This window comes from Atractosteus spatula, chromosome 14, assembly GCF_055471065.1.
Source record: "Atractosteus spatula isolate fAtrSpa1 chromosome 14, fAtrSpa1.hap1, whole genome shotgun sequence".
Taxonomy (NCBI): domain Eukaryota; kingdom Metazoa; phylum Chordata; class Actinopteri; order Semionotiformes; family Lepisosteidae; genus Atractosteus; species Atractosteus spatula.
In genome coordinates, this window is record NC_142719.1 from 38502763 (window position 1) to 38516054 (window position 13292).

The 13292-nt window shown below is 41.3% G+C and overlaps 1 protein-coding gene across 2 annotated transcripts; it reads left to right on the forward strand.

Moving 5' to 3' along the window:
- The first annotated feature begins 4 nt into the window (after positions 1-4).
- On the forward strand, positions 5-10232 carry dctn4 (dynactin 4). Of its 2 annotated transcripts, XM_088931517.1 has the most exons (14): positions 5-178; positions 1393-1463; positions 2254-2432; positions 3230-3273; positions 3437-3544; positions 4142-4162; positions 4992-5065; positions 5478-5590; positions 5906-6015; positions 6345-6418; positions 6526-6580; positions 6938-7045; positions 7496-7593; positions 7975-10232. In XM_088931517.1, the coding sequence occupies exons 1-14, from the start codon at positions 44-46 to the stop codon at positions 8186-8188; spliced, it is 1404 nt and encodes a 467-aa protein (XP_088787643.1). In that variant the 5' UTR covers positions 5-43; the 3' UTR covers positions 8189-10232. The 2 variants fall into 2 exon arrangements, with proteins under 2 accessions (XP_088787643.1, XP_088787644.1); XM_088931518.1 differs by lacking the exon at positions 4142-4162 and having other exon boundaries at positions 6-178.
- Positions 10233-13292: the final 3060 nt, after the last annotated feature.

The window sequence follows — 13292 nt, forward strand, 5'->3', positions numbered from 1 at the left end:
TCTCATATCATGTGACGAATGAGCTGGGTGGACCGTTTTAGAGATGGCGACTCTGCTGCAGCCGGATCGTGTGCTGTACCTCGTCTGCGGCGAAAAGAAGATTCGTGCGCCCCTGTCACAGTTGTATTTCTGTCGGTACTGCAGTGAGTTGCGCTCCCTAGAGTGTGTCTCTCATGAGGTAACTGAAACTAATATCTAAGGGGTGTAAACTGTTATTATTAACAATGTAAGACAGCCATTTCTGTCGGTATGGGGCGGGCCTGTTTGAGCTTGCACCCGCCTTAATCAAGCTGTGGGATGCGCCGGTGTGCCATACTTTGTAGTGTGATTGGTCAGCTGTAACGTGTGTCAAACACTCCGGTTTTTAATTGGCTGTCTGGAGTAGCAGTGTGGATGCTGTTGTGGATATTGTTTACGATTGGCTCACAGTCGCATCTGGGTCAAACTGGCTGTTTTCATTGGTTGAAGCTAAAATCAGTCAACTCTTCCGCAAATCTTATTGGTGTAGCCAACCGCCTGTCAAAATGGTTATTTTCTTCCCGAATGTGTTTTCAGACGCCAACAAAGAAAATATTGAAATAATACGAACCATAACCTCAGATTGTAACAGAAGATTGAGATATTAGTTTTCCATTACAAAAGCATTTTCTGAAATATTCGCGTTTCCCAAAACGTAGTGTTTTTTTAGTACAGTTTTATGTACCACACCCTAGCTCTGAATGTGTACAGCTACTGTTAGTAATCTGTTTTGTAACTCATTTACTCGTTTTAAATGATCATGTGTGGCATTTGTTTTCAATTATGGAGATGGAAATCCGTAGTTTCCCATCTTGGTTGCTCTTCATATTTACCTAGCGAAATTACTTCATTGTAACTTTGACCGGTAATGGATGATGCGGTCGGCGTCGAAATCTCACACCAGTGACTCGAATACGTACAACGTGGCTGAGATATTTTACAACTGGATAACACCAGTCATTATTATAAGGGTGTTCGTGATTGTTCCCAAAATTAAAACTGCTGTCTCATTCAGCCACGTAATCACCATAAGTCAGGCAAACTGATTTGACCTTTAAAATGGATGGCACATTTTAATGGTATATATTTGTGAAGTTGGAATACATGTGTGTTGTCGCGCTTAATGTTCTGACAAATGCGAAATAGACCCTAGAGACCATTTTTAAATAAATGAAACGTGCGAACGCGTTTCTTTCTGAAGGTGAAATCGATGTGTTTATCATATTGTCAGAGCACCTCAAGTTGGATTAATATTACCAACATCTTTGCGCTGTGCTTGTCTGCACACCTAATATTTCTTGATGTACGATTGTATGAGTGAATCTCGATAGCATCAGATTGGTCTAAATAAACCCTTAAACCCTTTGTTTCCAGGTGGATTCCCATTACTGCCCCAGCTGTTTGGAAAACATGCCATCAGCTGAAGCCAAGCTGAAAAAGAACAGGTGAGAAAGGAGCTTTCATGTTAGCGAGGGCGCGTCAGTCTTTGTTTTTTTTTAAAAAAAAACCAACACAGAAAGGCCCATCTCCACGTCAGTCCACACAGTGTTAATAATAATTCCTTACACTTCTATAGCGCTTTTCTGGACACTCCTCTCAAGTTGCTTTACAGGAAATGGGCACTCCCTTCCACCACCACCATCCACCTAGATGGTGCAATAGCCTCCATAGCGCACCAGTACGCCCCTCACGCACCAGCTAAGGGGTGATGAAGCGAGTGCATAGATGGGGATTATTAGGAGGCCGTGATTGGTAAATGACCGGGGGAAACTTGGCCGGGACACCAGGGTAACACTCCTATTCTTTTCGAGAAACGACCTGGAATTTTTAATAACCGCAGGGAGTCAGGACCTCGGTATTACGTCTCATCCGAAGGACCGTGCCTTTTTACCGGATAGTGTCCCGTTCCTATACTGGGATATTAGTACCCACACAGACCACAGGTGAGCGCCCCCTGCTGGCCCCACTTACACCTCTTCCAGCAGCAACCTTAGCTTTCCCAGGAGCTCTCCCATTCAGGTACTGGCCAGGCTCACACCTGCTGAGCTTCAGTGGGCTGCCAGTTGTGAGTTGCAGGGTGATATGGCTTCTGGCCAAGGGCTAAATGTCTTGATGGCACGGAGCCGCCAGCCCGGCTGGAAGCAGCTTCGTCCCTCGGAGGCTGAAACAGCGGTTGCTCCCACGAGGAGGCAGAGCGCCAGCGGGGTGTTGACCGTCGGATCGGCTCTCCCGCAGGTGCGCCAACTGCTTCGACTGCCCGTGCTGCATGCACACCCTGTCCACCCGGGCCACCAACATCCCGGCGCCGCTGCCTGATGACCCCGCCAAGACGGCCCTGAAGAAGGCCTACTACCTGGCCTGCGGGTTCTGCCGCTGGACCTCGCGGGACGTCGGGATGGCCGACAAGTCCGTAGGTGTGTGATGAAAGCAGGAGTTTAATGATAATAATTCCTCACACTGCTGGCCCCACTTACACCTCTTCCAGCAGCTACCTTAGGTTTCCCAGGAGATAGATACTTTATTGATCCCGTGAGGGAAATTGCAGCGTTCTGGCGCTCTCCCTGGATGATGCGATGGTCAGCAGGGTGCTCCAGAACGCTCACCACACAGTGGGGAGGAGAGCAGAGTGATGAAGCCAGTTCATAGATGGGGATTATTATGAGGCCATGATTGTTAAAGGCCAATGGGAGATTTGGCCAATATGCTGGGGGTAACACTCCTACTTTTTTCTGGAAATGCCCTGGAATTTTTAATAACCACAGAGAGTCAGGACCACAGTTTTACGTCTCATCCACCTTTTTTACAGTATAGTGTCCTCGTCACTATACTGGGGTATTAGGACCCACACAGACCGCAGGCAGGGTGAGCGCCCCCTGCTGGCCCCACTTTTACCTCTTCCAACAGTAACCTTAGTTTTTCCTAGGAGGTCTCCCATCAACGTACTGGCCAGGCTCACACCTGCTTAACTTCAGTGGGCTGCCAGTTGTGAGGGTGGTATCGTTGCTGGCAAGTTTACACCTCCAGAGCATACTGTAATGCCTATAAAAACATCATAGTTTCTACATCTAGGTCCATGCTCCATGAATAGTCTTTCAGAGCTTTTACATACAGGAGCGCAATGTGTTTCACTTCAGCTTTGACTGCTGTTGCATAATCAGCCAATTCAAACTGCGGAGAAATAAGCTAATCTCTTTTCTCTCCCTTTTTGCAGCCAGCGGTGGCTGGCAAGAGCCTGAGAATCCCCACACCCAGCGGGTAAGCAATAAGCAGAATGACTGAATAATTTCAAATGGGAAGTTGAAGTTGAAGTTGGCAGTGTGTTTTTTGACAGTCGGCTGCCTGTCAGTTTTGACTTTGATGTTGCAGAGGAGGCACACTGTGTTAACATCTTTCATGGGAGTTCATTTGTGTTGTGCAGATTAACAAGCTGATAGAATATTACCAGCAGCTGGCTCAGAGGGAGAAGGTGGAGAGAGACAGGAAGAAAATGGCCCGACGTCGCCCCTACATGCCTCTGGCCTTTTCGGTAAGCAGTTTTCACAGAAGGAAGGTTGTTTTAGGTATAGCACCTGGGGTGGCATGGTGACACAGTCAGTTCCAGACCTGGGGGGCTATCTGCTCTCCCCTAAGCTTGAATTGGACAAATTGGTTAGAAAATGGATGGATGGTGAAGTAGTTGTGACATATTGCAGATAAGGGAATACTTCTACCATGTTAATAACAGGAGAACATGTACTGTTTTACAGGGAAGCCAACACTTCCTAACTACAGATGTCTTGTACCCTCAATGTGCTGTTTTCTTGATACACTCCACCAACCCTGACAGTGCACTGCCTGCTTGTCTTCACACTGTTTTTTTGTCTTGAACTTGCTTTTTGAGAATCTTGGACGTTCTCAGAATTTGACCTGAAACCATATAGAAATTGCTTGTTTTACTGATCAATTAGCACTGACATTCTTTTTTACTGGTCTCTTTGTTTCTTGAGCCTGTGCTGCTCTGTGGCTGTTGCTCACTTAGCTCACGTCGCCTGCTAATCGAGAGTTTGATTAATGAATTCTGTTTCACCTTATTGTCTCTCTTTTCTTTGCTAATGCACGCTGCTATTTTGGTTTTTATCCCCAGCAACACACTATTCATGTGGTGGTGAGTTCCTTTTCACAAACTCAATTCCTTAAATAAGGCAGAGCTAATGTTCTGTGTGTTTGGTGTTTATTTAAAAATATATGTACTTTCCTTTAAACTGCAGTTAGTTGATTTGCAATAACAGGTTGATGCCTATTTAGCAAATTTGCCCCTCGGGCATCATCCTTAACAGCTATTTTAAATATAATAGTTGTGATTTTGGTACATTATGTACACCTCTTTTTTGTTGCTGTTCTTTCAAAAACAGGTGAAAATAAACACACAGCCATATGATATCAATTGGTAAATTACAAGGCAAAAATTCAAGTTAAATGGGCTCTCAGATGGGTGATTAGCCTCACTGGCTAACCCTGCTTGAGAGAATGATGAGATAAAACACTCAGGGATTGTGCTGTTAAAACCAGTTCAGACCTTGTTGCATAATTAGCAGGATCATCACATGATGGGAAAAAAAACACAGAAACACTAGGCATAGCTTGGTTAAGGGTGTTTCTTACTATGTTTTCTTTTTTGCTTATTTAAATTCCTTCAACACAGGGTCTTTCAGCCTTGTCTGTAATTGCAAACACATTTTAGATTCTTCAGTAATGTTGAAACATTTCCTTTTATGTAAAGGCCTGGTGGCAAAGGAAAGTGTGGCTTTATATTGATTGAATAGAACATCCGCTATGTGAACTAAGGAGTTACAAGTTAATGATTTGTTAGGCACAGGCTTTGGTTTTATTAGTGGATTAGTGGAATTTAGTATTTTTTTAATCTAACAAATGTACAGCATTACTGTTAGCTGTGGTTCATTATAAAAAACCAATATACTGTAATTTTTTTCAAGGAAAAATATGGCCTGGGTACAAGGCTTCAGCGTCAGAGATCTGGAGCCCCTATTACTAGTCTTGCAGGACTTTCGTGAGTACAGTCTGCCATGGGTTTGAATTTCTTTCTCTGGAAATAAGTGCCCAGCTGTTCCTAACAGCTTCTGTGTTATCATCTTTTATCATTTGGGTAGTAATAATATCACATTAAGTTGCTTTGTCATGAATGAAGCATTACACTGTTGTGCCACTGTATTTTGAGCTACAGGACACTGCCCTGTACGTAGATTAACATTATTTCTAGTTTCTGCTTTCTAACATTTTGATGACCGAATTCACTGTGTTCGTTTGTATATATATTTTTAAACTGAGCTGATTTGTTGTGATTAATAAGCTCTAGGGGAATAGAAGCTTTCTTGTTGGTCTTTTAGTTTCAGAGTAAGTAGTAGGGAACCTGGTTTGCTTATGGTGTCAGCAAAAGTCAGCAGTGTCTTCACGACTTGTAGTTTGAAGGAAGGTGAGGATCAGAAGGAGATAAAGATCGAACCTGCTCAGGCCTTGGATGAAGTAGAGCCCCTGTCTGAAGACTGCTACACACGTCCTGTCAACCTGCCAGAAGGTAAGAGTATCAGTCAGTTGTTGATGACAGAATGGTTGCTTCAGACACGTTTACATTCCTAGAATTCTTTCCCCTAAGTGAGAAGAAGAACCAGGTACTACAAGAGACCTTTCTTTCTGTCTCTTAACTAATATTCTGTATTTGATTCTTGGCTCTCTATCTCGTTTGGAAAGGAATTGTCGTGAAAAGTCAATATTGATCAATACCTTTGGTATTGATTTACCTTCTTGTAAAACTTTGACTGTTGAGAATTCAAACTCTTGAACAAGCAAAGCCTGCGAGTTAAAACTTTAAAGTGCTCTTTTTTTCCCCTAGTGACTACGCTGCGTCAGCGTCTTCTGCAGCCTGACTTCCAGCCTGCAGGAGCCTCTCAGCTTTACCCAAGACACAAGCACCTACTGATCAAGCGCTCTCTGCGCTGCAGGGTAAATATTTAGGCATTGTGACAGTCTGATTCTTTGTCATATGCTTTTAAAATTTAGTGTGCTTTGCCTTGTAAAGTGAAGAAAACACATTACTGAGACACGTTCCCTGTATTGCACAAATCCAAAGGTTTTATTGACTATGCACTAGTGTACAGTCAGATCAGGAAAAAAAATTGTGTGTGTGTTTATATATATAATACATGCTTAGTAGTTCTGTAGCAAATTCTGTAGGCAATACCATGACATCAAAGCAGTAGAATAATATGTAACACAATTGTCCATGTTCAGCTGTTGGTGGCTAAGTCATTGTATTCCTGCTTGTATTTCAGAAATGTGAGCACAATTTAAGCAAACCAGAATTCAATCCCACTTCAATAAAGTTTAAAATCCAACTGGTGGCATTGTAAGTATTTTGTTTGCTCACATTAATGTTCTTTGTCTTTATCCAAATGTAGTAATATTAATTATGTTATTCTTGGCTTATGAACAACAACACTTTCTTTCCCTAAGGAATTACATCCCTGAGGTGAGAATCATGTCCATTCCAAACCTGCGATACATGAAGGCAAGTGCATTTTATACTGTGTTTATTATTCTCTTATTTTATATTATGGTTTATTTTACTGTTTTCTAAAGGTATTTCTGCTAATTCATAATAAAAACATATGGAGGCTACTTCTGAATTTGGCTATTCTAAATGGTCACTGCCTGTGGCCTGTGATAGACTGGTGCCCCATGCAGTGATCCTTTGTTGTCAGTCCTGTCTTTGAGCTGTTTGCTCTCAAGATGGGCTGCAATCACCCAATTCATCAGTAAGTAGGTGATTTATTGATAAAGGGCCAATTGTTAGTCATGCCAGTTAGAAATGGTAGTTCAGATTAAATTGTACTCAACATCTAAACCACCCATTATGTTTGCACAGGAAAGCCAGGTGCTTCTGACGTTGACGAACCCTGTAGAGAATGTTACACATGTCGCCCTGCTTCCGTGTGAGGAGGGAGACCAGGATGATTTAAACAGCACAGCTAAGGTATGTGACTCGAATGTACAGCCATAATCCTTCTAACTTTAAAATGTGAACAGAATAGATATGTGTGGGGGAAAAAGGGTCAGTACGATCAGAAAGTGAATAGAGCTGTCAAGTGATTGAAAATGATGAAAAGTTCTTTTCCACTCAGTGTCTTCAGACTATCAGCACTGTTAGTGATAGTTTTTGTAATATTTAAGTTAAAAGCTGCAGTAGTAGTATCTTGAATGACAAAATAAATAAAAAAAAACACTCTCACAGATAGTTGTCAAAATATCCGTATCACTGACTTTATTACATTTTTAATTTCTGGATGTTTAGAAGATTCCTATTAGAGCACAGTAGTCTTGATTACTAAACCCTAAAAGGTTATTTGAAACAGTTTTCACAGCTGGTGTCTCTCGGTGCTGACCTCTTTCAGCAGTCTTCACCCTCCATATTTCGATCCTGCAGGTTGTAGTTCCTTCTAAGGAGCTGGTTCTGGCTGGCAAGGATGCTGCGGCAGAGTATGATGAACTGGCAGAGCCTCAGGACTTCCAGGACGATCCAGAGTAAGAGCAGACATGTTCCCAGTATTACATTCCTATCAGTATTTCATCCCTGCAAACTGTGTACCGCATAACTTGCTTGCGCTAGTATTTTACACATCTTTGTATAAACAGATTAAATAATTGCCTTTAACATAACGTTAGCAGTATAGAGAGAGGATGCATTTTTCAGTAGGCCATTTGGAAAGAAGAATCTTTTTTCTGAAAGTTTCGTAAAGCTTTTATTCAGGCAGTGGCCAGAAGTTCAGCAGTTGATCATTACAAGCTGGGGCAGCTCAGATTGAGGAGATGAACACGTCTGCAAGACCCCCAGTGTGTATTATGCTGTTGCAGTAGAGAGGTGCTCACTCACCGTTGTCTTTGGTTATCCCCCCCCCCCCACAGTGTGGTCGCCTTCAGGAAGTCCAACAAGATTGGCTTTTTCATCAAGGTGACGCCACAGCGTGAGGAGGGGGAAGTAACGGTGTCGTTCAAGATCCGGCACGACTTCCGCAACCTGGCTGCCCCCATCCGCCCCACCGAAGACGCAGAGCAGGGGACCGAGCCCATCTGGCTCACCCACCACGTGGAGCTGAGCCTGGGGCCGCTGCTGAAGTGAGCCCGCCGGAGGTCGCGCTGTGAGCGCTGATCGGCGGGAGAGCTACAGGCTTAGCTGTAGCCCTCCGTGCCCCCATCAGAAGGCGCTGTGACTCAAGTGTGCTCAGTCCGAGAGCGTAACGGACGCTTAACAAGTAAAGCTGTCAACATCCAGTCAGAAAGAGCTGTTAACAATTCATTATATACCAGTCCGCATGCCTTTGCACTGATAACCTGTTGACCCATGTTTGAAAAGACTTGTCTGGCACCCGGAGAATGTTTTTTTGTCAGGTTTGTTGAGGCATTGGGTGCTGACTAGTGCGCGTCTGTTTAGGTTGCAATTCTTTTAAATTCACGGACGTCTAAATAGTTTGCTTTAATGTAGGCGTTTAGTGCATTTTTAGATTTTCTTTCAAATGGCAACTTTCAATAGCAAAAGCAACTCTCTGAAACATTAAAAGAGAATAGGTAGGAAGCATTACAAAGTAATTCATTAGTATAATATGGACAACTATTAAGCTAAATAATAAATTGTTGAAATTCTTTTTTAATTGTCGCTAGCAATAATGTTAACACTTAAGGTGACCATGAACATCTGTGCCCATGAGGAATATTCCTAAAAAGATTCTACTTGCAAATGAAACTTACTACAACTAATGAAACCAACTAAAACCTACAAAACATTTTTCTTTTTTTAGGTAAAAAAATCCTTGAAAGAATGTTTAGGCTTAAAGTCATACTAATCTTGTATAAATACAGTAAACGCAGGCTCTTTGTGGTTTTGTTGATTCTGAAGAATCAAACCACTTCTCTGGAGTAGGTACTGTAGGTACTTTTTCACAGTGGCCAAGATGTGGTAACACACGGCTAGAGCAAGTATGCTTTTACTTTGAAACATTTTCTTACCAAATTTCAGCATAATCGTATTACAGTTTTTTAAGAGATGGTCTCCAGCTCAGCGGTGAGTATTTTAGTGATGGGTCTTTCAATTTTCAATCTTAGTTAACTGATTTTTGAATACTAGAGTGATTGTTACAGCACTTTCTGACGTGAGGAAGAGGTATACGAACTTACTTTGTGCTTCTGTGTTTTTGGCAATATTTAAAATGTTCTCTTTAAAAGACCTTTAGGGGAATTAAATATTTGAAAAAATGCTTGTTGGTCCTAACTTATTAAAATAGATTCTTGCAGCACTTTATTCACAGGGCAGGTGAATTATTCCCTTTCACATTTATTTTTACTGGGATTAAAATCCTTCTCCCTGCAGACAGTTGTGTTTGCCAACACCCTCATGGCAGGCCATTTGGCCAAAACACAACTCTGGAAGCTGTAGCTTTCACATCCTGGCTCCTCAGTTTCAAGTGACCAAAAACACAGTTGTTTACAGCTTGTGATAAACAAAACACTGTTAAGAGCATGAATAGCCACGCATATATAGTCAACACAGTGTTAAAGAAGCTGTCTGCATGTGCTTGCTTTATTTTTCTCTTCACATCTCTATTTTATTATGTTTTTGCTTGTATTTATTAAGAAAGCTGCTTAATAGTACTGATGTCTTGCTTTTCATAGGTAGCATCAGTATAACTGAAATCTGTGTATAAATAGGGCATTTACATTCTCACTTACCAGTATATTTTCATCTTGTTGACCATTCAGGTGAGAGGTCTTGTTTTACATAGTTAAAAGACTTTTCATTTACTGTTTTATGACTACTGTGGGTTAAAGGAAGATGAGAAAGCTCAGCTAGTTGTACCTGTTTGTTGAAATTGCCCACCTGGATGACAATGGGAATTTTGTCCACCTCAATCAATATGAAACACTTGCATGGCTGTTTAAAAACTGTTTTTGGTTTGTAGTTTCCATTAACGTTTTAGAATATCCATAACTTATCAACAGTAGGCTTCATAAGTACTGTCACCTGTCTACTTAGTTAAAAATGTGAACTCTGTTTAAACAGTAATATTCTTCCTGCTTTCTTCATTTATTCATGGAAATTGTTATTCCTTTCTGTAGTGCTAAAAGTACAAAAGTTGGAACATCAATAAAACTGACAATACAGGCACCTATCCTGTCTTGTTTTATTGAATATTGGAGTCTTTATCCTTTTATGTTCTTATGCAGTTGCTGTATAATTTTCATTCAAAAGTCATTTTATTAAAGATAGAGAGCTGTTCAGTCCACCTAGCTCGCTTTGGTTTGGAACCAGTTGATCCAAGTCTCATCTTGAAAGAACCCAGAACAGAGAAAGTTCCTAGTTATTAGTCTCTGCTTTGCATTCTAGCAAAGTAGTTTCTTTTCAGCCATAAGGTGGTGCAGTATTGCAATTAAAATGTGCAGCTAGTCTTTGTGAAAATATTACTGAAGTGCAGTACATGGGTTTAATCAGTAAGTGGGGGTAAAGTCATTTTTATTTTGTCCACTTAAGGAATTTGAACAGCCGGCAAACTGAGGGTTTTAGTTGTTAAAGCCTTAACGTTTCCAGATCTCATCAGGCAATCTCTAGCCTGTTTTACTAAATCTACATTCACACCTAGATCTTTATATTCAAAACTTTATGCAAATTAATATCTTAAAATATTTCTTTTTTTTCCTCTGTTCAAATAATTAATTCTTTAGTTCCAGGAATTGTGGAAAGACTTCTTGCCAGTAATGATGCATAATGTTTTAAATGTTCCTGTTACCTGTTACCTTTTTTTTATAGATCACCAGGGAACCATACATCCATTTTCTAACCCCTTCTTCCAGTTCAAGGTTAAGGGGGAGCCAGAGCCTATCCAGGCAAGCAAAGGGTTCAAATCGGGATATACAATGGACACACAGACACAGACATGCTAGACACTCAAAGGCATAGATGCACACAGACAGACACACACACTCAGAACTAGGGTCAATGTTCCCAGAAGCCAATTAACCTACCTGCTTGATTTATCAAGCCAAATTTGTCGGAAAGCTTGCTTTACCTGCAGAAAATTTGTTTGCACAGGAGAAGTATTGGTTTGTAATTGCAACACGGTAACGTTTGAAGAAGGAATGCTACCACATATTTGTTTCTTAAAATACACTGTCAGTTAAAGGAAAATGAAATATGTGAAGTGCTGACAGGCCTCTTAAAAGTGAAGTTTGTAATTGCACGTTGTCACATAACAGAAATTGAAATAATAGTGTTCTAAGGCATATAGTAGCTAATGCTAGGTCTTCCTGCTGGCATTTTATGTTTTTTCATATCCAAGCCCATACTTTTTTTGCTCTCTACAATTATTCTTTTTTCACAAACAGCAGAATACTAAAGTGCAGCTGAAATGTCCCAAAGAGAGCATGTTTTTATATGTGGAAAAGGCTTAAATCAAACAATTCACCCCTGCTATATATTTTGTTCTTGTATTGAAATGCTGTTATGCTGGCAGAAGGAAGTGTTTAGTCTTTGTTATAATTAGTGTTGGTGGTTGAAATCATTTTCCTAGTAGTTAAATGTGACTTAAGAAAGCAATACAGTGGGAAATAGTTTGGCTCAAGAGTGCAATAAATCAAAGTAAACTGTTTTCATTTTACTCTAAAAGATGAAATATCAGGTTTGATTTAATACAACTCTTGCTTAAACCCAGCCATTTGACTTTCTAAAAGCTATTTGTTAGGAATATCATTAATATAGTGGTGGTGGAATGTCATTTCTATAAAAAAAATGATGAATCATAGTACAAGTATGACTTGCAGTCAAGTACTAGTGTCTCTGCAAACAAAGTAAATTAAGAAAAGATTCTTAAGCTTAAGGGCTGGTATTTAAAGGTAGTAATGAATTCTCTGTGTGCAAATGAAGCTTAGAGTTGTTTTGGAAAAATCATAACTACTAATTGTCAACAAAATATGTAACATCCCTGAAGTGTCTACTTTTTATTGTGATGAACCCACTCTCACTGTTACCCCTCTGTTACTCCTCTCACATCTCTCAAGAGCTCCTCCTCACATGAAGGTTTCTGAGCCATGCTTAGACTGTTCTTCTTCAGTCAAGTGCATTCAAGTCAAAGATGATGATGATGATGATAATAATAATAATTGCTTACACTTCTATAGCACTTTTCTGGACACTCCACTCAAAGCGCTTTACAGGTAATGAGGACTCCCCTCCACCACCACCAATGTGCAGCCCCACCTGGATGACGTGACAGCAGCCATAGTGCTCCAGTACACTTGCCATATACCTGCTATCAGTGGGGAGGAGAACAGAGTGATGAAGCCAGTTCAGAAATGGGGATTATTAGGAGGCCATCATTGATAAAGGCCAATTAATAATTTGGCCAGGCTGCCAGGGTTACACCCCTACTCTTGAGAAACACCCTGGGATTTTTAATAACCACAGAGAATCGGGACCTCAGTTTTACGTCCCATGCGAGGGACGCTGCCTTTTTACAGTATAGTGTCCCTGTCACTATACTGGGGCATTAGGACTCACACAGACCACAGGGTGAGCACCCCCAGCTGGCTCCACTAACACCTCTTCCAGCAGCTACCTTCGCCTTCCCAGGAGTCTCCCACCCAGGTATTGGCCAGGCTCACAGCTGGTGAGCTTCAGTGGGTTTCCAGTTGTGAGTTGCAGGGTGATAATGGCTGCTGGCAATTGCCAGCAGATTGCCAATAAAAGTCTGTGCTCACTGGACAATGCACAGACTAATGCAAGCAATGTAAGTCACTGCAGTTCAGACTGGGAAACAATCCAAAACCTGGTAAATAACCTCACAACTCTACCTGTGCATTCCTGTGACTCAGCCTACACTGTGGGACTGTCCCAACAGGCGTGTTGTCACAAGATTACCACAACGAGCTCTTTTCACTGTTCTGCAAAAATGTGCTCTACTTCATTGCACTTCAGGTGCGGCAAACTGTGTGTACTGTAGGTACTTTGAAAGTCAGAAAACATCAGGTTTAAAGCAGCAAGCAGAGTTCATTGCTGGCCAAGCTGACCTATTGCCTTTGTGGATGAGGACTTTCTTTGGAAGAGCTTATACAATTCTGGAATAACAATGACTCTAGGTACAGTCTCTAAGGAGCTATAAGATAGTTTTGCATTTCAATTTTAAGAGGGTTCAGGACTTTTTTTTTTGATGGAGTGCATATGTTTTCTTATATGTTCC

Bases quoted from the DNA above. Each gene is read 5' to 3' on its own strand.
- dctn4 (XM_088931517.1), top strand. From the start codon at position 44: ATGGCGACTCTGCTGCAGCCGGATCGTGTGCTGTACCTCGTCTGCGGC. The intron at 5,591-5,905 runs GTAAGAGTATCA...TTTTTCCCCTAG, and splicing joins TCCTGTCAACCTGCCAGAAG to TGACTACGCTGCGTCAGCGT. The intron at 6,581-6,937 runs GCAAGTGCATTT...ATGTTTGCACAG, and splicing joins CAAACCTGCGATACATGAAG to GAAAGCCAGGTGCTTCTGAC.